At 40.4% G+C, this 23,367-nt stretch overlaps 2 protein-coding genes across 7 annotated transcripts in view; both read right to left on the reverse strand.

The window, feature by feature from the left end:
• Positions 1 to 10,442, reverse strand: part of MCCC1 (methylcrotonyl-CoA carboxylase subunit 1) — a 59,001-nt gene extending 48,559 nt beyond the window's left edge. Inside the window, exons 1-6 of one of the 4 annotated variants that reach the window (XM_013052552.2) lie at positions 10,366 to 10,442; positions 8,482 to 8,675; positions 8,221 to 8,356; positions 7,830 to 8,059; positions 4,235 to 4,281; positions 2,829 to 2,965 (exon numbers count right to left, since the gene is read on the reverse strand). In XM_013052552.2, coding sequence (XP_012908006.1) covers positions 2,829 to 2,965; positions 4,235 to 4,281; positions 7,830 to 7,918 — 273 coding nt within the window. In that variant the 5' untranslated portion in view covers positions 7,919 to 8,059; positions 8,221 to 8,356; positions 8,482 to 8,675; positions 10,366 to 10,442. Of the gene's footprint in view, positions 1 to 2,828; positions 2,966 to 4,234; positions 4,282 to 7,118; positions 7,249 to 7,829; positions 8,060 to 8,220; positions 8,357 to 8,481; positions 8,676 to 10,365 lie in introns of those variants that run through there. The other 3 variants (XM_013052553.2, XM_045088664.1, XM_045088665.1) reach the window with 3 other exon arrangements.
• The window catches only part of LAMP3 (lysosomal associated membrane protein 3), a 38,656-nt gene continuing 25,669 nt past the window's right edge, over positions 10,381 to 23,367 (reverse strand). The window contains exon 6 of one of the 3 annotated variants that reach the window (XM_013052556.2): positions 10,381 to 10,545. In XM_013052556.2, coding sequence (XP_012908010.1) covers positions 10,499 to 10,545 — 47 coding nt within the window. In that variant the 3' untranslated portion in view covers positions 10,381 to 10,498. Of the gene's footprint in view, positions 10,546 to 12,958; positions 14,642 to 23,367 lie in introns of those variants that run through there. The other 2 variants (XM_004745084.3, XM_013052555.2) reach the window with 2 other exon arrangements.

The raw sequence follows: 23,367 nt of genomic DNA on the forward strand, positions 1-23,367 counted from the left end.
TGTTTTGGAATCTTTTGCATAAAGAGGCTGCCCAAGCTTGATTTTTGTGTATAAAGCAAGCACTAGCATGAAGCAAAATGTCTTTAGGATAGAAAGCAACAGGCATGAATCATAGTCTCATCATTGATCATAGTCTCATCATTAACAATAATAACCTTAAATGCATCTAATGCAAAAAGTGTACATTTTTTAAAAAAAGATTTTATTTATTTATTTTACAGACAGAGATCACAAGTAGGCAGAGAGGCAGGCAGAGAGAGAGAGAGAGAGAGAGAGAGAGAGGAGGAAACAGGCTCCCCGCCGAGCAGAGAGCCCAATGTGGGAGTTGATCCCAGGACCCTGGGATCATGACCTGAGCCAAAGAGAGAGGCTTTAACCCACTGAGCCACCCAGGTGCTCTGCCGAAAGTGTACATTTTGATGAGATAAAATATAAAGGTTGTATTCAGCAAGAAATAAAATTATGAAGTTTACTAAAGTTTGTATAATTATTCAGGTATGATGATAATGCTCTATCTATACATTTGTGAACTACTTTATACTGTCCTTTAAAACTTCCACATAATCATGGCAGCCCTTGAAGCAGACTGGATAGAAAAAACATCCCTCATTCATTCAAAGATTTATTGAACACCTACTACATGCAGTGCTTTGAGGTGGGAGCTACCTACACAACAGTAAATAATGTCCCTGCCTAGAGGGATAGACAGACATCAAACATACATCCATAGGCTTAGTGACAACTGTGACAAAGGCCATGAAAGCAAAACAAAGGACATGATGCAGTTGAAGGGGAAGATGGATCAGGCCTGAGGGCGCTCAGGGAAAGCCTGGGAGGGAAGATCAGGGGCTCCTCCAGGAGCACCAGGACTTGGCCAGGCAAATGGGTGGAGGATGTGGAGCTGGGAACAGGAATGGAGAAGGGGGAGGCTGGCCAGAAAGCAACATATATGGACATGCTGAGTAGGGAAGAAACTTGGCCCATTTGAGGGACTGACAGAGGCTTGTGTGGCTGGAGCCCAGTGAGCCGGGGCTCCATGTCCAGAGACAGGGCTGGAGTGACCAGGGAGCACAGGTTTCAGGAGACCTCCTGGGAGGCTAAGCTTTGGATTTTCTCCCAAGGGAACACATAATGAAGTTTCCTAGGTATTGTTTTTTGTTTTTAAAACTTAATTCCAGGAGTGCCCAGGTGGCTCAGCGGGTTAAAGCCTCTGCCTTCGGCTCAGGTCATGATCCCAGGGTCCTGGGATTGAGCCCCACATCAGGCTCTCTGCTCAGCAGGGAGCCTGCTTCCTCCTCTCTTGCTGCCTGCTTCTCTGCCTGCTTGTGATCTCTATCTGTCAAATAAATAAACCATGAGAGACTATGGACTCTGAAACAAACAATCTGAGGGTTTTGAAGGAGCAGGGCGGTGGGAGGTTGGGGGAACCAGGTGATGGGTATTGGAGAGGGCACGGATTGCATGGAGCACTGGGTGTGGTGCAAAAACAATGAATACTGTTACGCTGAAAATAAATTTAAAAAAATTAAAAAAAAAAAAAAAAGGCTGTGGCAAAGGTGCTGGTGGCTCTGACTTAAGGTACCAGGAGTAGAGGGCAGAAAGAAGTGGAAAGAAGTGTTTGGGAAACAGAACAAACAGCACCAGGTGACTGCCTCGGTGGGGAAGAGGGAGGATGTAGAGTGGTGGGAAGACAGAAGATGTCCAAAGACTCCTGGATCTCGGGCACTATGGCTATGGCTGCTGTGGGCAACAGTGTTACCATCTGCTGGGTTAGGGAAGTCTGCAGGAAAAGCAGCTTCACTACAGAACAAAGTCATGAGTTCAATCTCAGGCACATCAGTTTGGGAGCTGTGACACATCCACGTGGAGATGTCAAGTGGGCAGCTGGATAGACCTGTACCACATTCAAAAGAGAATCTGGGCTAGAAACAGAAACAGAAATTTGGAAGGGCTTAGTAAAGCCCGAGGAGCAGACAAAATGATCTAGAATGAGATCATTGAGAAAAGAAGCTGGAAGATGCTTGAAAGGGTAAGAGGAGGACTCCAAAGCATAGGAAGACAACTAGCCTTAGACGGGACAACGACAGACGTAGACGCAGTGAACAGCGTAAGTGCATTTCTTCTTCCTCTGTGAATCAAAATCATCAATTGAGAATAGGAGGGTAGAGGGAGAGTCAGAGGCTGGAATGGAGAACGGCAGGCTTGAGTTGGTCACTCCACAGAATAAGAGAGTAAAGTGGCCAGAGAGCCCACGGGCCTGCCATGCAATGCTGAAAGCCCAGGGGCGGCCAGTTGCCACGAATTTCTGTTGCTGCTTGGTCTTGCCACAGGCATAAGGAAGACCAAGGGTTGAATTCATCCAGGGCTGGTTCTGGCTGGTGAATAACTGCGAGGAACAAATGGTAACACTCGGGGGAGTAGGATCATTTCAGTTATAATATTATAGTTAAGCCTGTGCTCAGAAACATTAAGTCGAAGATCCATTGGCCAGTAAGTGGTAGCTACTAAGACTGGAAGCTGGATCCTTCTTGCACATCGGGGATCTGGATATATGCCCCTCAAAGTAAGATCTGTGGCCAGATTACGTGAACTGTCTTTACCAACCCTTGATGAGATGACTTTGCCCGTAAGTCAACTACACAACCAAACACAATGTTTAGTTCAACTAGTGTTATGTTTGAAAAATGTTCCCAATAGGGATGACTGAACTTTCCCCCTTATGCCCTGTTAACACAGTAAACATAAACTATTAACATAAAGAAGTAAAGTACCTACCCAATAAAAAAGCCAATCACTTACAAAATTTGACTTTGTTTTTAACCACATACCATGTCAACATGCATGGAATTCCTGTCGGCGTCACTATACACAGCCACGGACTGTATACCCATTTTTTTGGCTGTTCGTATCACCCTGCAGGCAATTTCTCCTCTGTTTGCAATGAGGAGCTTGGCAATGTTTTGTCCTGTTTAAAACACCATGAAAATCACACACAAATCTTACTGGAGAGCAAAAAATGAGAAAGCAAACTAAACATTCCATGGTATTAACCAGCTGATGAACATCTGTTTTGGTAACATCAACACAGTGGAGCCTCAAATGACCATTTTAACTGATATCAATTGTGTCTTTTTATCCTCTTCACTGAAATTCAAGGTGCCCTCATTAACATCAACTCTTATTTTACTCAGCTTTTTCAGCTTTAAAATGAAAAGATGCTTTGATATGATAAGGTCAAATCATAACAGCCCCAACCCCATCATAGTTAATAGTAATTAATCTTTCCTAAGTACCTTTTGCGCCTCAGGACCTTTGCTAAAGACTCCACCTGGACTTAAATGCTCACAATAAGCCTATGGAGTAGATACTATTATTATTGCATCAATTTTAAAGATAAAGAAATTACAACTCAAAGAGATATTACTTTCCTGGAATATTACAGCTAAAAGAAATAGTGGATCCAGGATTTGAACCCAGGTTAGCATCACTCCAGATTCTGAACTCTCAGGCACTCTGCTCTACGGCCTCTAGCCCCTGTACGCCCACAGGGATGCGTGGTTCTCCTGTGATATAAATACAAGTGAGGACCATGCCAGGACATTGGCACCAGTGCCATGATTATGAACATAATGGTATTGTATTAATATGTAAAATGCACTTCCATCATCACACATGAAATAAATGCTCCCTGGCAATTTATGAAAGTTATCTTTCTCAAAAAATACAGTTATAGAACTTAAAACAAGGTCATTCTGTGGGTATCTACAGAGCCTGAGCTGTAACAGGAGCTGCTGGGATGATGTATGCATGTGTGTGTTGTGGGGAGGAAGCTGCATCCAATCAACCAGGAGTTACACTTACATATGTTTCAGAGGTAGGAATTCCCTGTAACGTTTTATTTGGAAAAACATTCTGCTACTTAACAGAGCTGTTGTAAAGCACTGATTTAGACCATCACAGCTATGCCTTGCAATTCACTGCACTAAAGATGATGAGAGAGGCAGAAATAACAACATACATTTAAATGTTCTCAATTATTTCTATATGTATTTCAGACTCAACAACAGAAATTTGACATAAAAAGAGGCGGAAACCATGACTCAACACTTACTAAGAAAATGATTATGAAAATCCCAAACTTCAAAAGTATTGGGAGAACTAATTCTACATATACAAATTAAGGAATTTAATATTTCACAATCTGACGCCAAGCCAAGTAGAGCAGAGACTGTACCTGTGGTCGTTGCATACTTCATGGTTCTCTGCTTCCAAGTCCATCTCCTAGCAAATGAATCCAAATGGAATTATAATTCAACAGGATACACAGATCAGTTGTTTCAAAAGAATCAAAATTGTTTAAAACTTGAAACCAAGTCCAGATATGATCTTAGTTAAGCCTGAAGCCCACAAAGTGACTTAGTAAGACTTTCTTGTGGGAAGACAATCCCTCTAGAAACCGGAAGTTACAGTTCTGGCTGTTTTCCCTGGCACTGTGTGCCCTTGAACGGATGACCTAACCTGCTCATTCCAGAGGCTGGTGTATGGCCACAGAATAACCAACAATTAGAAAGTCAAGGTACTTCAAGAACATCCAGTTCAGCTTTTTCAAACTCTTCTGACTAGAACCCAAAGTAAAAACTATATTTTCACATGACTTCACAAGCTGATATGCACACCAAAGAAAAGTTTCATGACAGAAGATTTCCCTGTGTTTTGATGCTCTCTGTTCTATTCCAGTTTATTAAATAAAACACGCTGGTCAAACTACAGCTTGAAAAATACCGATCTAAGTTATCACCTGGTAAGACAGGTTTGAAAAATTTAAGCCCAGAGAAGTAAAGAGAAGGAGCTGATCAAAGGCAGCAGAAAGAATGCTGGTTATGGGGCCGTGAGACCCTCACCAACTAGCTGCTGGTGATCCCAGGCAAGTCTCTTTACATCAGTGTTTCTCCAGCCTTTTTTCATTATGGCCCCCCAATGCAAAACTATGAATACTAAGATTTTGTAGGAGGGGTTGAGCCTTGGAGGGTATGGTAACTATGGTTATATCTGAGGTTGTTTTCCCTCTCTCAAGACCCAATTTTCACTTTACAACTCAAATTTCAGTGTCCTCACAGAAGAAGACTTCTCAGTTTTCAAAGAATACAATTTAAGTTGAGTCTTTATGTTAATAAGAAATGGAGAACCAGGGAGGCTAAATGACTTGTTTGAGGTTTCTTTCTTTCTTTCTTTCTTTTTAACATTTTATTTATTTATTTGACACAGAGAGAGAGAGATCACAAGTAGGCAGAGAGGCAGGCGGGGGTGGGGAGTGGGGGAGAGAAGCAGTCTCCCTGCTGAGCAGAGAGCCAGATGCGGGTCTCCCAGGACCCTGAGATCATGACCTGAGCCAAAGGCAGAGGCTTAACCCACTGAGCCACCCAGGCGCCCCTGTTTGAGGTTTCTTAACTAGGTAGAAGTCTAAAGCAATTTTTAAGTTCCATGATACCTACTGATACAGTAAGTTACAAAACTTTAACCAAGAGCTGACAGAAAGGAGGCCATAATCTCTTTGGGAACAAAAGAGTATAATGCCTATCAGTTGTCAGCTAAAAGAAATACACTGGGAAAACCAACAAATTGCAGAAGGAATTCCATTTCCGTCTTTTCCATCCAGATCTGGATGATGTGACAAAACTATAGTTAAAAACAACTAACCATTTTAGATCATTTACAAAGCAGGTGATAAAAAGCATAATGTATGTTAGATACTATTCAACTATGTATGTGTAGCATGTATATGTTGTGTCTGTGACCAGGTAACTGAACAGAACTAGCATTTCACTGGGGCAGAGGTGCAGGAGGTGGGATTGTTACAGTGGGGTCTGGCAGTCATTGGCCTCTAATGGACACTCAATCAGCTACTGACATCCATCCAGGGCTGGTGGGAAGACCCACAGCTATGACACTTGAGTTCCACAAGAAGGCTTCCTCAGGAGGCTCTTGCTTTCCCACATCTTCCCAATTCCACTAACCTCACTCTCTTGATCTTTAAGGAGAAATATCATTTTTCCTTATCTTTAAAAGGCACCTTCTAGTTCATAGCATCTTCCCATCACATTCTTCAGATAGGGTTTTTTGGTTTTTTTTTTCAACTACGACTCAAGGCCTGTCCTGCATAATTGTATCTATAAAATGCTTCTTGATAAATCCAGCTTAAGACTCTGATGAAGGCCACTGCTGAATTAAAGTTTTCTTCTGCTATTCTAGTCAAGACAATCACATACACACCATTTAACATAATCCTCTATCCCACTGATGTTTTGATTGATCTATTCCATTTCTCACCATTATCTAAGCTCAACTTAAAACAATGGCTTATAAAACAAAATTAAGAAGTTCCTTCCATGAGATAATTCCACCCTACTTGAAGATAACTTCTAAATCAGTTTATTCTCATTTCTAAAATTCCACCACCAGATTTCTTTTCTCTGAGCTATTAGAGAATCATGACCTACAAACATGTAACTACCCTCTATAATGATAAGATTTGTAATTTCTTTATGCCATTAAGAACACTAACATTTTCCAGGAAAACAGTTCTATACACAGCAGGGAAGAGGGAAGAGAGAGAAAATGGGTCTGTGTAATATCCTGAAGAGCCCTGAAAAAGAGGAGAAAAAGAAAAGCACTCCTTTCACCACCTGTCTTACTTTACTCTGGGACTAGTCCCACAATTAAGCAACTGAAATCTAAGTACCTCTACTTTAACTTGTGGAAAGTAAAAGTGAGCAAAAAACTTGACCCAAATGGGGGTCTGCAAAGGCTGCATTTATGGATTCATCTGTACCATACGGTGTGAATCCTTTCCACGCATTAATTAATTCACACAATCCTAGCTGCCAATATTATCTCCTTTAGGAACAGTATCATTACCTCCTCCTACGTAAGTAAACTGACGCACGGAGACATTAAGTAACTTGCCCAAAGTTGCTCACAGACTAGTGAGCAGCAAAGTTGAGATTCCCTGGCTTCTGGGCGCCCTTCAGCACCAAGCAACGCCGTCTTTCCAGAATGGAGAAGGAGGTGAGGAGGAGGAGGAGGAGGAGGACGCAAAGCAAGATAGAGAAGCCTGCTACCTGGGAACCTGAGGGTGTCTTCACTACCAAAGTTATTGTCATTGAAGCTTACAGCTCACGCCCGGACACTGGAGTCACGTTAGTTAACTGGCCTCCAAGACCTTTTGACAAAACAGCCTCTCGGCCCTCTGGAAGATAAGTTTGCTCTTGTTAACCTGATCCATTCCAACAATGAGAAAGAACTCCAGGTCTCTGAACCCGACACTTGACCCGGGAGAGCGGAACCCAAAAGCGCGTGAGGGCGTCGTGGCTCCATTTCTTTCCACTTGTGTACACTCGGGCAAGTCGCTGAGCCCTCTGGGGCTCACCCGCGCTGGGATCACCAACACACCCACACGGCGAACGCACTGACCGCAGCAGCTGCGCCGCGTCGCTGTCGCTGTCGCCGCGGTAGTGAGCGGAGCGTGGATGTGGCCGACCCAGCTCCACCCCTCCCCCACGCCTCAAAAATGGACAGAGGCAGACGGCTGCGCGGTGGATAGGGAAAGGGAGGAACAGGAAGGGCCGGGGGTGAAGACGTCTCCCTCCCGATGCCAAGACTGAAAGCACAACACCCCGAAAGGGGCTGAGGTTGTCCCTCCGTCCTCCCTTAGTCCCGTCCCTCCGTCTCCACCCTCGGCCCCCGCGCGCCTCTCGCAGCGTGCAGGAGTCCATTAACCACCACGCCTGCCCCGGGCCCCAGACACAGATCGCCCCTCCACCTCACGTTACCTGGACGGCAGCAGCAGGCCCGGGACTCGCAGCCACCGGCTCCTCTCCGCCGCTACTAGCAGCACCGACACCGCAGAGGCTGCGGCCATGTCCCCACAGGCCAGTCCTCCTCCGACTCTTTGGTACACTGGCTTCTTTGCACTCGCCGCAAAATCTCTCCCCACCGCGCTCCACAAGCCTATTGTCCTCTACGGGCCACCGTCCAGGTCTGAGCCAGGCTCTAGGCCTCTCTAGCGAGGAGGGGGCGTCTCCATTAAAACCAATCAAAGAGCAGAGCAGGGCCTCGGGGGCGACGATTGGCTAATCGGCCACGAATCCGCGGGGGTGTGGTCCCTGCCTCCTCCAGCCCCTTTGGGTGTAGCGGCTACGGAACGCGAGGTCCGCCCCTCACCTTCCTTGGCACCCCTGGGTCCTGGGTTGCTATTTCTTCTACTGGGCCGCTGGGTTCCTTCGTCCTCTTCGCGCTTTACCGAGAGCCCGCCTCTTGACTCTTTTCAACACCGGGAGAAAGCGGTGGAGGCGGAGTCCTGGGGGAAAAGTCAAATAGGAGGAAGAACGAAACACGTAATTTTTCCAGTGTTCTCGAGAAAGGGGGGAAAAAAACCCTTTAGTAAATAACTAAAATAAATTTTTTTTTAAAAGTAAAAATTACCCGAGTTTTTTAAAAAAGTGTTTGCGTTCAGGGGCGCCTAGGTAGGTGGCTCAATGGGTTAAGCCTCTGACTCTTGATTTTGGCTCAGGTGCAGAGTTGGAGCCCAGGGTGGGGCTCTTTCCTCGGCCGGAAGTTTGCTTGAAGTTCTCTCTTCCTTTCCCCCACCCCTCCTGTCGTTCAGGAGCGCTCTCGCTCTAAAATAATAATAGTAAAATAAAAATAAGGAAGGGAAATAGAGGAAGTCAAAACTGAAATTGCAGAATATCTAGAAAATAAAAACACTACATACAAATGCTTATTTGAACACAGTTAAAGCAGGGCATGTAAGCAAATTTATAGTGGAAATAATCATCCAACTCAAGGGTTAAAAAAAAACACAAAAATAAACACAAGGAAAGCGAATAAAGAAATAAGTAACAAAAAAGAGGAAATTAATGAATTAAGAAAACATATTAAAGAATAAATCCAGAGGTTTAGAAAAGAAATTAATAATGTAGTTAACTAAATTGATAAAAGTAAATGGAGAAAAATGCACAGTTGCCATGATTTTAAAAAAAATAAGTGGGAAAAAGTCACAGGTACAGAAAACAAATCATAGATTTGCAGGAGACTAATTTTGCTCAACTTTAAGCAAATAAATTTGAAAACTTGGATGATGTTACAAGAAATGATTCAGTATTCATATAATTGATTAATTAATCTTATTAATAGTTTAAAAGAAAAGATCTTATGTTCATAGATGCTTAACAGGTCATTAGTAAAATTCAACATACATTCTAGATTTAAGACTCAATAATTCAAGAAGTGATATTGGTACAAGTGGCTAGCTCTTTGGGGAATAAAATTGAATCCTTACTTCTCATACCTAAAATCAAAATAAGTTCTAAAAGAATAAGAGATTAATATAAAAGTTGGAAGCATAAAAGAGGCTAGAAAACACTATGGGGAGAGGGAAGCTTTTTCTAAGTGGAATACAATACTCAAACTATAAATGAAAATTAATCAAATTCAGTTTTTTAAAATCTGCACAGCAAAACATATATAGGAAAAAACAAAGAGTAAACTGGGAATAATTTATAACTCTTATCACAAAAAAGCACTACTTTCCTTAATAAATAAATATCTCCCACAAATCAGTAAGAAAAAAACTATAATGCAAGAGAAAATTGGGGACTGGTTTCAGATTGCACCTGGGAAGCTTCCAGGAGGGTTATAAACCAACAGGTTGATATGTAAAATATATAAAGAATTCATACAACTCAATAGCAAAAAATAGGGATTCCTGCGTGGCTCAGTCAGTTAAGTGTTTGCTGTTGGCTCAGGTCAGAGTCCTGAGATCAAGTCCCACATGGAGCTTCATGCTCAGCTGGGAGCCTGCTTCTCCTTCTACCTGCTGTTCTCCTTGCTTGTGTTCTCTATCTCTCCTTCTCTCTGAAAAATAAATAAATGAAATCTTAAAAAAAAAAATAAAATGAAGTGATGCATGCTGTTCACTAATTGTAAAAGATTAGCAAAAAACAAATAACCCACCTTAAAATGATCAAAGGACCAGAATAGATATTTTTCCAGAGAAGACATACAAATAGCAAACAGCTATGTGAAAAGGTGCTCAGTATCATTAATCATCAGGGAAATATAAACCAAAACCATGATGAGATGTCACTTCGCACCACTTGGGGTGGCTATTGTCAAAAAGACAAAAGATAACAAATGTTGGTGGGGATGTAGACAGAAGGGAGCACTTGCCACTGTTGGTGGGGATGTAAAATGGACAGCCATTATGGAAAACAGTATGGAGGTGCCTTAGAAAATTCAAAATAGGACTACCATATGAGCTGGCAATCCCACTTCTGAGAATATATCCCCAAAAAAGGAAATCAGTACCTTGTAAAGATATCTCCACTTTCACCTTCATTGTAGAATTATTCACAATAGCCAGGTTGTGGAAACCACATAGGTGTCCATTGACTGGATGAACCAAAAAGATGCAGTGTAAATGTACACAATGGAACAATATTCAGCTATGAGAAAGAAATCCTGCCATCTGGGACAACATGGATGAACCTGGAAAGACATTATGTCGAGTAAGCTTAGCCCAATAGAGAAAGACAAACACCATTTTGGAAAAACCTTTCAGCAGTTTCTCATAAATTTAAACATTTAACTAGCTGAAGCCCTGGCAAGTTTTCTGTAAAAGGGAAGATAGTAAATGTTTTAAGTTTTGTGGACCGGTTTCTGTTACAACTATTCAACTCTGCTGTTGTAAAGCAGCCATAGATAATACATAAACACATGGACATGGCTGTACTTCACAAAACTTTATTTACCAAAGCGGGTGGCCAAACCATGAGCATTAATTTACTGACCTCTGTCCTATTACTATTTTAAAATTGACTTCATTACTTAGTGGATTTGACAGAAGTCAGCTCAACCTGGGCAATTCTGGGTATGTGGTAACAGTGTCTTAAAGTCAAGTGTTCCAGGACCCAGTAACATGCCACGAGCTGTATGTTAAAGGACATTTATTCTTCTGCAGCAAATGGCATGGCCTCCAGAGTACTCAGGACCTGTGTTATGATTCTCCCACTGGAGTTTGCCAAAAATTCCATACTGTATATTTCCCCACCACTGATACCTCCAACATGAGGTCTGCCTGATTGTACAGCTCAAGCAGCAGAGCTGATTGCATTAAAGCCTAGAGTTGTTGTCCTGCCCTCTCCTGCTCTGGCCCCACTAAAAACTGATAGCTTTCTATGTCACCTGGTAAATGGGCCAGAGGAATTTTCCTAGTTGTCTCTAGACCCTAGAAAGACCTACCTGGTTCTATGGTTTCTTCCTCTCCTCCTCCCCTCCCCCTCCCCCTCCCTCTTCTTCTTCTTTAAAGATTTTTATTTATTTGACAGAGAGAGATCACAAGTAGGCAGAGAGGCAAGCAGAGAGAGAGACGGGGAAGCAAGCTCCCTGCTGAGCAGAAAGCCCGATGCAGGACTCAATTCCAGGACCCTGAGATCATAACCTGAGCCAAAGGCAGAGGCTTAACCCACTGAGCCACCCAGGTGCCCTATGGTTTCTTCTTCATGGAAAGGATGCAAGATGCAAAATATTTGTGTTTTATTTTGCAGGGGGGATATCTGGCATACCTCTGACCCCCTGAGTCCCTAAAAACTTCAATGAATTAGTTAGTCCCTACCTAAATCTTCATCGGGTTTGTCTCCTACTTCCTGTAATACACATGTCTTCCCCGGGCCTCCAACATAAGAATGGCTCTGTGCTTGTCCTGTCAAATTAGCATAATGTCATCAAAGTAATTGTTCGGTGTGATGTCTCTTGGGATATCTGTGTGGTCCAGATCTCTTTGGATTATATTATGACAAAGAGTTAACAAATTCTTGAGGCAAAGTCATCAATTAACATTGGAGACCAATGAGTCAACAACCAGGCCTGGTGAACAAGCAAGTCTGCCTGAACAGCAGCTGGTCAATAGACTGTTAGCACCAGAGGTTGAGGGGCTGCTTTCCTGGAGAGGTACTCTACTTGGGGCAGAGCTGGCAGCAGGCTGGATAGCGTCCTACCATCATTACCCTTTGTATAGTTTCCTGTTAAGCCACTTTTCTTTGTGTGCATACTGGAATTTATTTACCTGAATTGCCCCCCAAAAGTAAACCAGTAATTCAACCTTGACAATGGACCTGGAGTAGCCAGCATCCAAGATGGCCCCCACTGATTTCCACCTCTCCTGGTCTTCACTCCGTAACATACCAGAGATGGTTGGTGTGAATTCAACACAAGTGAATGGTATGTAACTTTTGTGAATAGGTGGTCAGTCTCTCTTGAACCATTCACCTGGGGAAAGTCAGCTGTCATGTTGTGAGCATTCCTGTAGATATGCCACATGATGGGAACTCAGAAGCAGAGCCTTCAGCCCCAGTTGAACTTTCAGATGATAGCTTAACCATAAGAGAACTGTAAGAGAACCTGAACCAGAACCACCCAGCTAAGCTGCTCCAGGATTTCTGACCCTCCGAACCTGTGTGAGATAATAAATGTGTGTTCTCTTAGTCTGCTAAGTTTTGGGTTACCTTGTTCCATAGCTATACAGGACTAATACAGCTAATACAGGTCTTCTTATTTATCTCAGCTCCTACCAGAGTGTCTGGCATTTAGTAAGGCCTTAATTGATGTTGGTTGAATGAATAAATAAATAAATGAATGGATAAACGGTGGCAGCAGTCAAGTATACCAGTAATCTAGTCAGTTAGTCTGGTCTAAAAGTTGAGAGATTTAATTTATAAGTTTAATGTGGTTTTCTTCTCAAAAATTCAGATTCTCTCATTAGGTCTTCCTAGCTAGTAGTAAAGTGGCGGTAGAGAATAGAACAAAATAAATCATAAAAAGATGATGTACTGTATTGATTCAAGCAAGAACCTCTACTACGATAGTAAACAAAAATCAAATTATAAGACAGGAATGACATATATTCACCTCCAAATAAAGTTTTTATTGCAAAAACTTCTAATACAATTCAATACTCTATTAACACTAAACCGAGAATCTTGCCAACCCTATTGACTCATAAGAGAACAAGTCAAGAAAGTCAACATGTCTTCTAGGGTGACCTGAATTATTCCTTTCCTAAAGAATCCTAGGGTTATGTGGTCTTTTCTGTTAGTAGACTTAGCTCCTTTCTTTAATTGTAAAAACAAGCAGGAATTCAATTCTTGGCAGGTTGCGCTACTGAATAAAGTGAATTAGAATAGAAAATGTGGCTGTAACAGTGCAGAAGAAGCAATTTACCACAAGAGGGGGATCTATGGTCAAGAAAGAAAAGGTGGTTGGTGGTTAGATTTCTCTATTTTCAAAGAAATAAAAAATGACTTAAGAAGTTTCCTCCATTCCTTTATCTCTAGAGCCACAGTGGCACAATCCTATACAAATAAGAAACCCGAGTTTTTCATTCAGAGTCCCCCAGTCCCCTGTCAAGGAGGTAGAGAACTTTGTTGAAGATCAGCTATTTCATTACCTATCAAGTCCTCATTTCGTGTCTCCTAATCTCTCATAACTCTGGAGAAATTAATTTTCTCTGTGATAAAGGAACGTGTGCTGGTGTGAGGCTTCAGGTAGCAGTCAGTGTCAATGGTGTAATGAAAAGTCCAGAGATCTTACCACAGACCAGCTGGCACTCAAATTCTGCATCTGCCACTTGTGAGCTGGTGACATGGAGGGGATTAATTCCCTGACGTTTGAGTTTACTCATCTAGAAGTTGTGAGAATTAAATGGGCTGTATCTAAACTTAGCCTAGTGTCTGGCATAGATGCGTTAAAAAATTAAGGGCTATTGTTTCTGGCTTATTAGTGAATTCTGTTGTCCATAGCCACCGAGTTCTGTGTCTCTAGTGATTCTGAAGGAGGAGTCATCAAGATTATAAGTTGATTTGTTCTTCTTGTTAGTTTCACATCAAACCTAGACAACCTGTGATATGGTAGTTTTTTTCATGATTTTTTAAAAATTAATGTGGAAAGGAGGCAAGCAGGTCATCAGATATATGTGTATCATATAAAACATGGAGAGTAAAAACACTAGAAGTCCATTTCATAGGTAAAGTAGAGGCATTTTTTTTAAAATGGGAAAGATGAAGGATAAAATAAAATCCCCAATGTGCACAGGTAGCTTTAATTACAATTGACATTTTAGTTTATAATTTGGAAGCATATACCACTTTGCATACATTATGTTAATTTAACATATCTCAAATGTTGACTTGGCAATGGTTAAAATATTTTGCAGGAAGTTGGAAAATACTCTGAAACAACTCACTAGATCTTTCATAAAATGAACAAACATTCTGCAGAAATTGATTTGCTGCTTGGACTTCAATCAGAATTTGCTGCTTGGGTTTGTGAAAGATGGTGGTTTACATTGTTGGAAGCACTAATTCTAAGGAAATATTCTGGAAATATCCCCAATATCCTGGAACCGATGAACGAATTCTCTAAACGCCATTACATTCTTTCCCCCTGGGCACCAATTAGATTCTCTGGTATCCAGATGATTCACGTCTTAGGCGGATTCCATAGACAATCAAACCCACAGCGCAGAGACCAAGTACAATGGCCCCAATCACAGGAAGCACAATTGTGTAGTCAGACGAACACTCATCCACTAAGAGAGAGAGAGAAAAAAAATACAAGATAGCAGGTAAGGTTTAGTGAGGACAGACCAGAAAGTGGGCTAGAGTAGGAAGGATATGAACTTTAGAGTCAAATCCTAACCTGACTTTTTTTTTTTTTAATTTAAGTATAGTTGACGCACAACAGGGCTTGACTCGACTTTTAATTCCACCACTAACTATGTGAACTGGGATGAGTTATCAAACCTTGCAATTTCCTCATTTTATATATATATGTATATATACATATATATATATACACAAATATATACTGTATACAATATATATTGTATATATATTTGTATATACTGTATACAAATATATATTATATATACAAATAATATATAAAATTGTTGAAGGATTAAATAAGACACATTTATCTTCTCAGCAATTATTCAATATTTAATAATCGTTAGACCCATTTTCTTCCAGGTGTGCTCTCTGCAAAGTAGAATGTGTTTACATAAAAGAGACTTTTGTTAGATTACACATGATCTCTTGAAAACATGTGATGTTTATCCATGTTTTCAAAAATGTAAAACATTTTTGCTACACTTAACGTTCTTTTTATTGCATTTAATGAGCTAAAAACATTAGAAAACAGACCTAAATATTCATAAGAGCTAAAAAATGAGAGTTTTTAAATTTGTCAAAAATTTTTTCTTTATTTCATTGGAGAGTGCTTATTCAGTTCATTTAAAATGTAATCAGTCTCCCTTTGGAGAAAGATGGAGAGCCCCGAGGAAAAGAGGGAATGTCATTGAACATACATAAGTAGAAAACTATATCTATATCTTATTCAAGGATATATAATAGCCAGTAGATGAATGGATAAAGAAGATGTGGTATGCACACACAATGGAATATTATGCAGCCACGAAAGGGTGAGATCTTGTTATTTGCAACAACATGGATGGACCTGGAGGGTATTATGCTCAGTGAAATAAGTCAGACTGAGAAAGACATGTACCATGTGATTTCCATTCATATGTGGAATCTAGAAAAACAAAACAAATGAATAAACAAACAAAACAAAATCAGACCTATAAATACGGAGAACAAACTGTTGGTTGCCAGAGGGAAGGAGGCTGAGGGGATGGGCAGAGTAGGTGAAGGGGAATGGGCGATACAGGCTTCAATTATGGCATGAATGAGTCACAGGAATGAAAGGCACAGCATAGGGGGTAGAGTCAATAATATTGTAATGGCGTGCATAGTGACAGACAGTAGCTACACTTGAGAGCATAGCATAACCCATAGAGAAGTTGAATCACTATGTTGTACACCTGAAACTACTGTAACACTGTGCGTCAAAAAAGAAAGATCTCCAGTATATGTTAAGGGGGGGAAAGCAATGCATGGAAAAATGAATATAGTACTACAATGCTTTGTGTAAATAAAGAAGAAATGAAGATATATTTGCTTGCATTTACCTAAAGAAGACTTGGAAGGATAAGAATGCATGATAAACTAATAAAAGTAATTGCCTATGGGTGGCTAAGGGGGGAATAGGATGGAAGAATCAGGTGGGGGCAAGGATTTGTAAGGTAAAACTTCCTATCATCTTTGTTTTAAACCACATGCAAAGAAAATTTTTGGTCAAAATTTCAAATATTAGAATAATATCCTAGAAGAAAAAGAAAGGGACAGATAGATAATATATATCCACGAGATCCTTGCATGAACCAATATAAAAATGAATCAAGGATCAATTCTCACCTGAGGTCAGAGAAAAAAGAATCAGAAGGGACGAGGGGAGAGTGAATGATAGAGATTCCAGGAAACAACAAATCTCTACAACACAGGAACTGTGCTTGTCCTACACTTTTGACATGGCAGTGGAAATACTTACATAATTATAATAATATATACCTTATTAATTTGGCAAAAAACAATGACATAATCATAAAGTAATGGTGTAAGAGTATGAAATCATTATCTGTGATAATAAGTAGTTTAAAGCTAATACATTAAGAAATAAGAAAGCTTTTTAACATTTTAAAAAAGAATTACCAAAGTAGTTTCAATAAGAAATTATTAAAATTAGTTAAAAGTACTTTGTCTCTTAGAGGAAAGACAGGGAAATGTTGCTTTTCATAAGTCTTTTTAGAGTACACAATTTTGTTATATATATATTTCTGTATATGTATCTAAAGTCAAAGATTTATTTATTTTAGAGAGAGAAAGAGCAGGCACACATGAGGTGGGGGAAGGGCAAAGGAAGAGAGAATCTCAAGCGGACTTCCCGCTGAGTGCAGAGCCCCACACAGGGCTTGATTCCAGGACCCTGAGATTATGACCTGAGTTAAACACTTAACTGACTGAGACACCCAGGCAACCCTGTTACATATATATATATATATATATATGTGTGTGTGTGTGTTTCTTAGATAGAAAAGAACATTGACAAATTAAGAAGTTAATTTGATTAAAATGATTTGGAAAAAAATACAAAAAAAATGTATTACACATACCCTAAAGTAATTCCACCACTAGGAACTTATACTAACAATATATTCATGTGAATATACAAAGACATGTTACAACAATCTCATTTTATGAAAACAAAGTGGATAATCTAGATATCCATCCAAAATTTAAAATGTCATATCCATACAATACAATATAATGTAGCCACACGAAGAATGTGGTAGATCTCAGTGAGTTGACAGAGAGGTCCCCTAAGATCTGCAGAGGGTTGCATGAATACAAACAAATGTTCCCGTGTACCTGAAGTGAAAAGATAAGCAAGATCCTGGGGAAGGACTAGGATGAGAGTAGAGAAAGCAACTTTATTTTTTTAAAGATTTTATTTTGGAGCTCCTGGGTGGCTCAGTAGGTTAAGAGTCTGCCTTTGGCTCAGGTCATGAACTCAGGGTCCTGGGATTGAGCCCCACATCCAGCTCCCCACTCAGTGGTGACTCTGCTTCTCTCTCCCTTTGCGCCTTTTCTCCCTGGCTCTTGTGTGCTCTCTCTCCCTCTCAAATAAATTTTAAAAATCTTTTTTTTTTTTAAGATTAATTAATTTATTTATTTGACAGAGAGAGAGAGAGATCACAAGTAGGCAGAAAGGCAGGCAGAGAGAGAGGGGGAAGCAGGCTCCCTGCTGAGCAGAGAGCCTGATGCGGGACTCGATCCCAGGACCCTGAGATCATGACCTGAGCTGAAGGCAGCAGCTTAACCCACTGAGCCACCCAGGCGCCCCCAAAAATCTTATTTTTAAAAAAGATTTTATTTATTTATTTGAGAGGGAAAGAGAGTATGAGCAGGGTCAAGGAGCAGAGGGAAAAGGAGAAGCAGACTCCCCACTGAGCAGGGAGCCGGATGTAGGACTTGATCCCCAGACCCGGGGATCATGACCTGAGCCAAAGGTAGACGTTTAAAGGACTGAGCTACCCAGGCACCCCGAGAGCAACTTTTACTCTCCATATAGTTTTATACTATTTAATGTCACATCGCTGAAATGCTTTTAAAATTCAGAAAAGTACACAAAGAAAATAATTATCTGATCACCACAGTCCTTCCACTTGAATGAATCACTGCAAACCTTTGAAGGCATTTGCTTCCTCTGTACATATCTGAGTGTGTGTGTGCGTGCTGTATGTTTAAACAAAAATCATTATATATTTTTAAAATGGTATTTTCTCGTTATAAATAATTGAGATGATTTACGAAAACTCAAAAAAAAGTAAAAACTGTAGGAGAGGAAGTAATTTCTTCTTTCCTCCAAGATTCTTCCAATTGGTTTAAGAATTACAGATTAATAGGAGAAAAAAAAACCTTAATTTTATTATGTGTGCACAGAGGGCCAATAATGAAACTGACACCCAAAGAAATGACCAAGACAGGCAGTTTTGATACATTTTAGACAAAGAGATAATATACTTGCGAGGAATTGACAGGATAAAGAAAACAGATGTTTGGAAGGTTCAATTAGTAAGGAATTCTAAGTGGAATTTGGGCTGAGACGGTATATTAGTAAAAAGTAACAGGGTTTGTTTCTATAGCTTTCATGGCTTTCGAGTTCCTTTCTCAGGCGATAATATTTCTTAGTACAGGGATGGTATCTTTCACATGGGACATTCATAGTACAGGGATGGTATCTTTCACATGGGACATTCATTTTCTGCTTTCAGGGTGACAGAAGGATCTATGGATGTCCTTGTTTCCCAAGTAACTTCAATGCAAAATAATCAATATGCCTTTGTGGAACATTTTGGACAACCCTCCCCTGGACCCCTGACAAAACCAATCACCTGAAAACTACCCACCCAGAAATTATCTTTGCTAAAACATGAACCAATATAACTTCAGACATCTTTCTCTACACCTACAAGGATGGATGGGTAGAAAAATAAGTAAAAGTACTTGTATTAATATAGGATCATGCAAGTGCTATTTTACCAAAATTGTTGATTTTCATTTATTTGATTTCACAGAAGAAAAAAAAAAAGCTAAAACAAAACTGGGACAGTTACTGAACTTCAAATTAATGTATCTTTGTTTCAGAAAGTATTGTTTCATAAAAGATCCCTTTAAGGTTCAAAAAAGAGATTATAAATATACACTAAAGGATTGTGAAATGAATTAAGAGGGTTATGAAATAAATGACAGGACATTATATGTTTTCTAAATCCTGTGTTTCCAATTTAGACATTATCTATTGATAGTGTTTTCAAAGATGAGCACAGGCAGATTCCCTTCTATTCCCTTCCTCCCAATTCAAACTTTGAATAGATATATTATTTTTTCAATCATTGTTTGGGTTTATATTATTTCAATTCTATTTGATAACTATCATTCCTATGGTTAAAAAATTTGTTTCAAATATATAGCACATTCACAATTCAAAGTCAAAATATTACAAAATGCTGTACATTGAGAAGTTCCACTTTCACCCTTTCCCATCTCAGTTCCCCCTGCTGTAACCATTTGGCTTTTTAATTTTTTTTTAATTTATTTGACAGAGATCACAAGTAGGCAGAGAGAGGGGTGGGGAGGCAGGCTCCCTGCTGAGCAGAAAACCTGATGCGGGGCTGGATTATGACCTGAGCTGGGATCATGACCTGAGCCGAAGGCAGATGCTTTAACCCACTGAGCTACCCAGGCACCCCAACCATTTGGCTTTTTATATACATTTCCAATCTCTCAGATATAAGCAAAAATCAAAGTATATTTTTTCCTCCCTTTCTCTCTCTTTTTAAAGATTTTTATTTACTCCTTTGATGGAGAGACAGCGAGAGAGGGAACACAAGCAGGGGGAGTAGAAGGAGAAGCAGGCTTCCTGCAGACCAGGGAGACCATGTGAGGCTTGATCCTAGGAATCATGACCTGAGAAAAAGGCAGATGCTTAACAACAGTGCCATCCAGGCACCCCCTCCTTTTCTCACTATTATTGTACATTATGCTTTTTTTCATTTAACAATACATTTTGAAGATTTTTATTTTGGGGGGGGGAGAGAGAGAGTACAAGTGGAGGAAGGGACAGAGGGGGAGGAAGAGGGAGAGACAGAATCTTGAAAAGAGTCTGCACTGAGGGCAGATGCCCAATTTGTTCACTTGTAGGAGTGTAATCTCCCGTTCACCTCACTCTTTCATTATAACCATCACCATTACCCATTTCCAGAATATTTTTCATCTTGCAAAACTTAAACTCTACAGTCATATTTTGATCTAATGTAAGTCTTATGTTATTTTGCTGCAGTAATTTTGCATAGTGGTCATAGAGCTTGTTTTTATCTTGCATATTCCTTTTTTTTTTTAAGATTTTTTAATTTTTAAGAAATCTCTACAACCAACATGGGACTCGAACTTACAAACCCCAGATCAAGAGTTCCCAGCTCCGCTGACTGTCCAGCCAGGCAGTCTTTTTCTGCTCATCCTTGAGCATCTCATCCAGGACATTGCGTTACCTTTAATATCATTCGGGTAAATGAGGGCTTTTCTTCCCACTGTGTCTGAGATCAGTTAATGTTTCCCATTGAGCTATCTATTTGGAGTCTATCTTCTTTTCTGTACCTTGGGACTTAGCCACATCCTGGGGATATCCAGTGATCTGGGGTTGGCTCCCCAGTTCACCTCCATCAGTCTCTGTGTTTACTCTGCCTCCTCTTCCCAATAGCCATTTTCACTACTCCTAGATGAGAAGAGATGTAATAACCAGTCTTTTTCTCTCCAGTTTTAGGAATGGTAGTTAAGTGTTCAAGAGATTTTTTTCTCTCATCATATGGCTTCCTGGTGAGCATACTGGGGGGACAGGTGCCCAGAGCCCAGCTCTGCTGTCCTCTCAACTGTTCTTCTGAATCTTTTTTCTTTTTTGTTCACCAGTTTTAAAAGTTTATTGCATTAGATTATATCTTGACTGCCACTGATTATTTTAAACACCCCCCCTCCCCAATCTATTTGATAATGAGGAAGGAAATTCTGTGAGGGAAATTCTAGTCACGATTTTAGCTCTGCTTTTTCTTTTCATATATTTCTGTAATAAAACCTTAATACATCTATATGTATTTATTTTGTTTCCACTTTTTCTTAAAAATTAAGAATCAGTACTGCAGAATAAATTATAACCATTTTAAACAGTTTATGAGGCAAAAGCGAAATTCAGGCATACATTTATACACATTTGTTAAGCAATGTCTTGTCTGTTTTGTAATTCATGTGTAATTCTTTAATCACCATGTATTCGTGAAAACCTAAAAACAATAAAAATTCTCAACAACACAATAATTAAGTAAATTATTATAGAATGTTGATAGCGTATTCATAGCAGCTGTAAGACACTTTGCACCTTTAATAGCACAGAGAAATGCTTACGATGCACACGTAACAAAGGATTCCAAATTGTGTACTCCATATGCTCCAGTTTATAAAACAATATTCATGCCAGGGAAACACATCAAAATTAACAATGGATAGGTTATCTCTAGCTGGGTGAAGGTTTCTATTATCCCTAGGTGTGTTGTACTGGGAAGGGTGAATTCAGGATTCTCTACCCTCCACATAAGAGAAAAATGGAGTTGAAACCTTCGGGACGGGCAAGCAGCAGGTGCGCTAAAGGTAAGGGGCAAGCACGGCCACTGGAAAGGCGCACAGAGCAACCTGCTGCTCCCGCCCAGCTAGGGCTTCGGTCAGGGGGATCCCAGAAAAAGACCAGCTACGCTCTGCAATAAGCCTGGGACCCCTGGAACTAGAGCTATGAGAGTAGGATTCGGGGGCAGTACCAGAGGAACCCAGGGGCAGGGAGGCCACTTGTTGCAGTTGCAATCTGGAACCCTCCCCAGAAATCACTACAGAAAGTGGGCAGAACTGCAGGGCAGGAACGCACTGGGGTGTATTTACTAGTCTTCCAAATGAAACTTTTGCTCTTTTTTGCTTACTAGAATATTAATTCATTGATAACAGAACTCCAAACAGCAGCTGTCACCCCAAAGAACTCACTGAAGATGGTAGAAAGGAAAATTGAATTTATGTGAGCTGCCTTATCCCTCTCTTCTTGATTTTAACTCTATGTCTCTTCCCATGGACATTTCCATACACTCGAAGAGTAACCTTCTTTTAGTCATTCTACAGGCTGGTCAGTGGCACGATGAATAAGCAACTCGTGCTCCTGGTATAGAAGCTCTTGAGCACACTTGAGACAGAACTGGAAAGGAGAGTGGGGAGCCGGGTATCTGTGGATGGCTTCGGGAGGGACCTGTTGGAGGTTCTGCTGGAGATGGAGATCGCATCTCTCCAAAAGCAAGCCCTTCCTGGTAAGCTTGAGTCACTCTGGGAAACACCAGGTCCTTGCACAGCACAGATTTTCCTCAACACCTCCTGTTGTAAGGAGGAAACAGGAATGTCCTAACACTCCAAATGTCCTAGGGGCTCTTAAAGCTCTCTTGAAGCTGCTGTGTGCCCTCCCTACCCCCTCACTTCTGAGAAAGTGGAGAGAGCTAGAATCCTTCCAGAGAAAGACAGAACATGCCCTAGATAAGCAGAGGTTATGAGCTGTTGCCAAGGTTCATAAACTTCCTGTTAAAAACAATGAATGGTTCCTCTGGCAAATAAAGAAAAAGAAGAACACTTCTGTTAGTAAAAGCAATTAAAAACACCCAGAAGCCCATTACTCTCCCTTTTTTTTGAAATAAAAACCTCAATTCTCCTATTTACTTTTTTTTTTTTTAATGTAGGCTCTGTGCCCAAGAGGGAGCCCAAGGCCAGGCTTGAACTCAGGACCCTGAGATCAAGATCTGAGGGGAGATCTAGAGTCACAGGCTCAACAGACTGAGCAACCCAGGTGCCTCCTCAATTCTCCTCTTTAAACAATGTAATAGAAAATCATGAATAACATTCCAAGCCATATTTGATAGAATTTTTCCTCCATATATCAATCTCTCCCAATCAGGAATCTTGTGGTTTATGATTTTTTTTTTTTTTGTAAATGTTTGCTTAAGAGGAAAGTGGGTAATACTCTGGGATAGATCTACCTATTCTCTTTGCAATTCCTGATTGTTTTGATGCTTGCCTACATCCCTTCCCCACAATGGCCCAAATTAACAAATTTGCAAGGATAGACTAAGGATCAAAGAAAAACAGAGACAAAGCAGAAAAAAAAATGTGAAGGAGACAGACAATAAATGAAGGTGAAGAAATCAGAGAACTAAAATTTATGCAGCCTCTTTTGTTTGCCAAGATCTGTGGTGGACGCTTTACATTAAAAAAAAAATTTTTTTTT

The sequence above is a fragment of the Mustela putorius genome, unplaced genomic scaffold, assembly GCF_011764305.1.
Source record: "Mustela putorius furo isolate JIRA1106 unplaced genomic scaffold, ASM1176430v1.1 tig00003834_pilon_pilon_pilon, whole genome shotgun sequence".
Classification (NCBI taxonomy): Eukaryota; Metazoa; Chordata; class Mammalia; order Carnivora; family Mustelidae; genus Mustela; species Mustela putorius.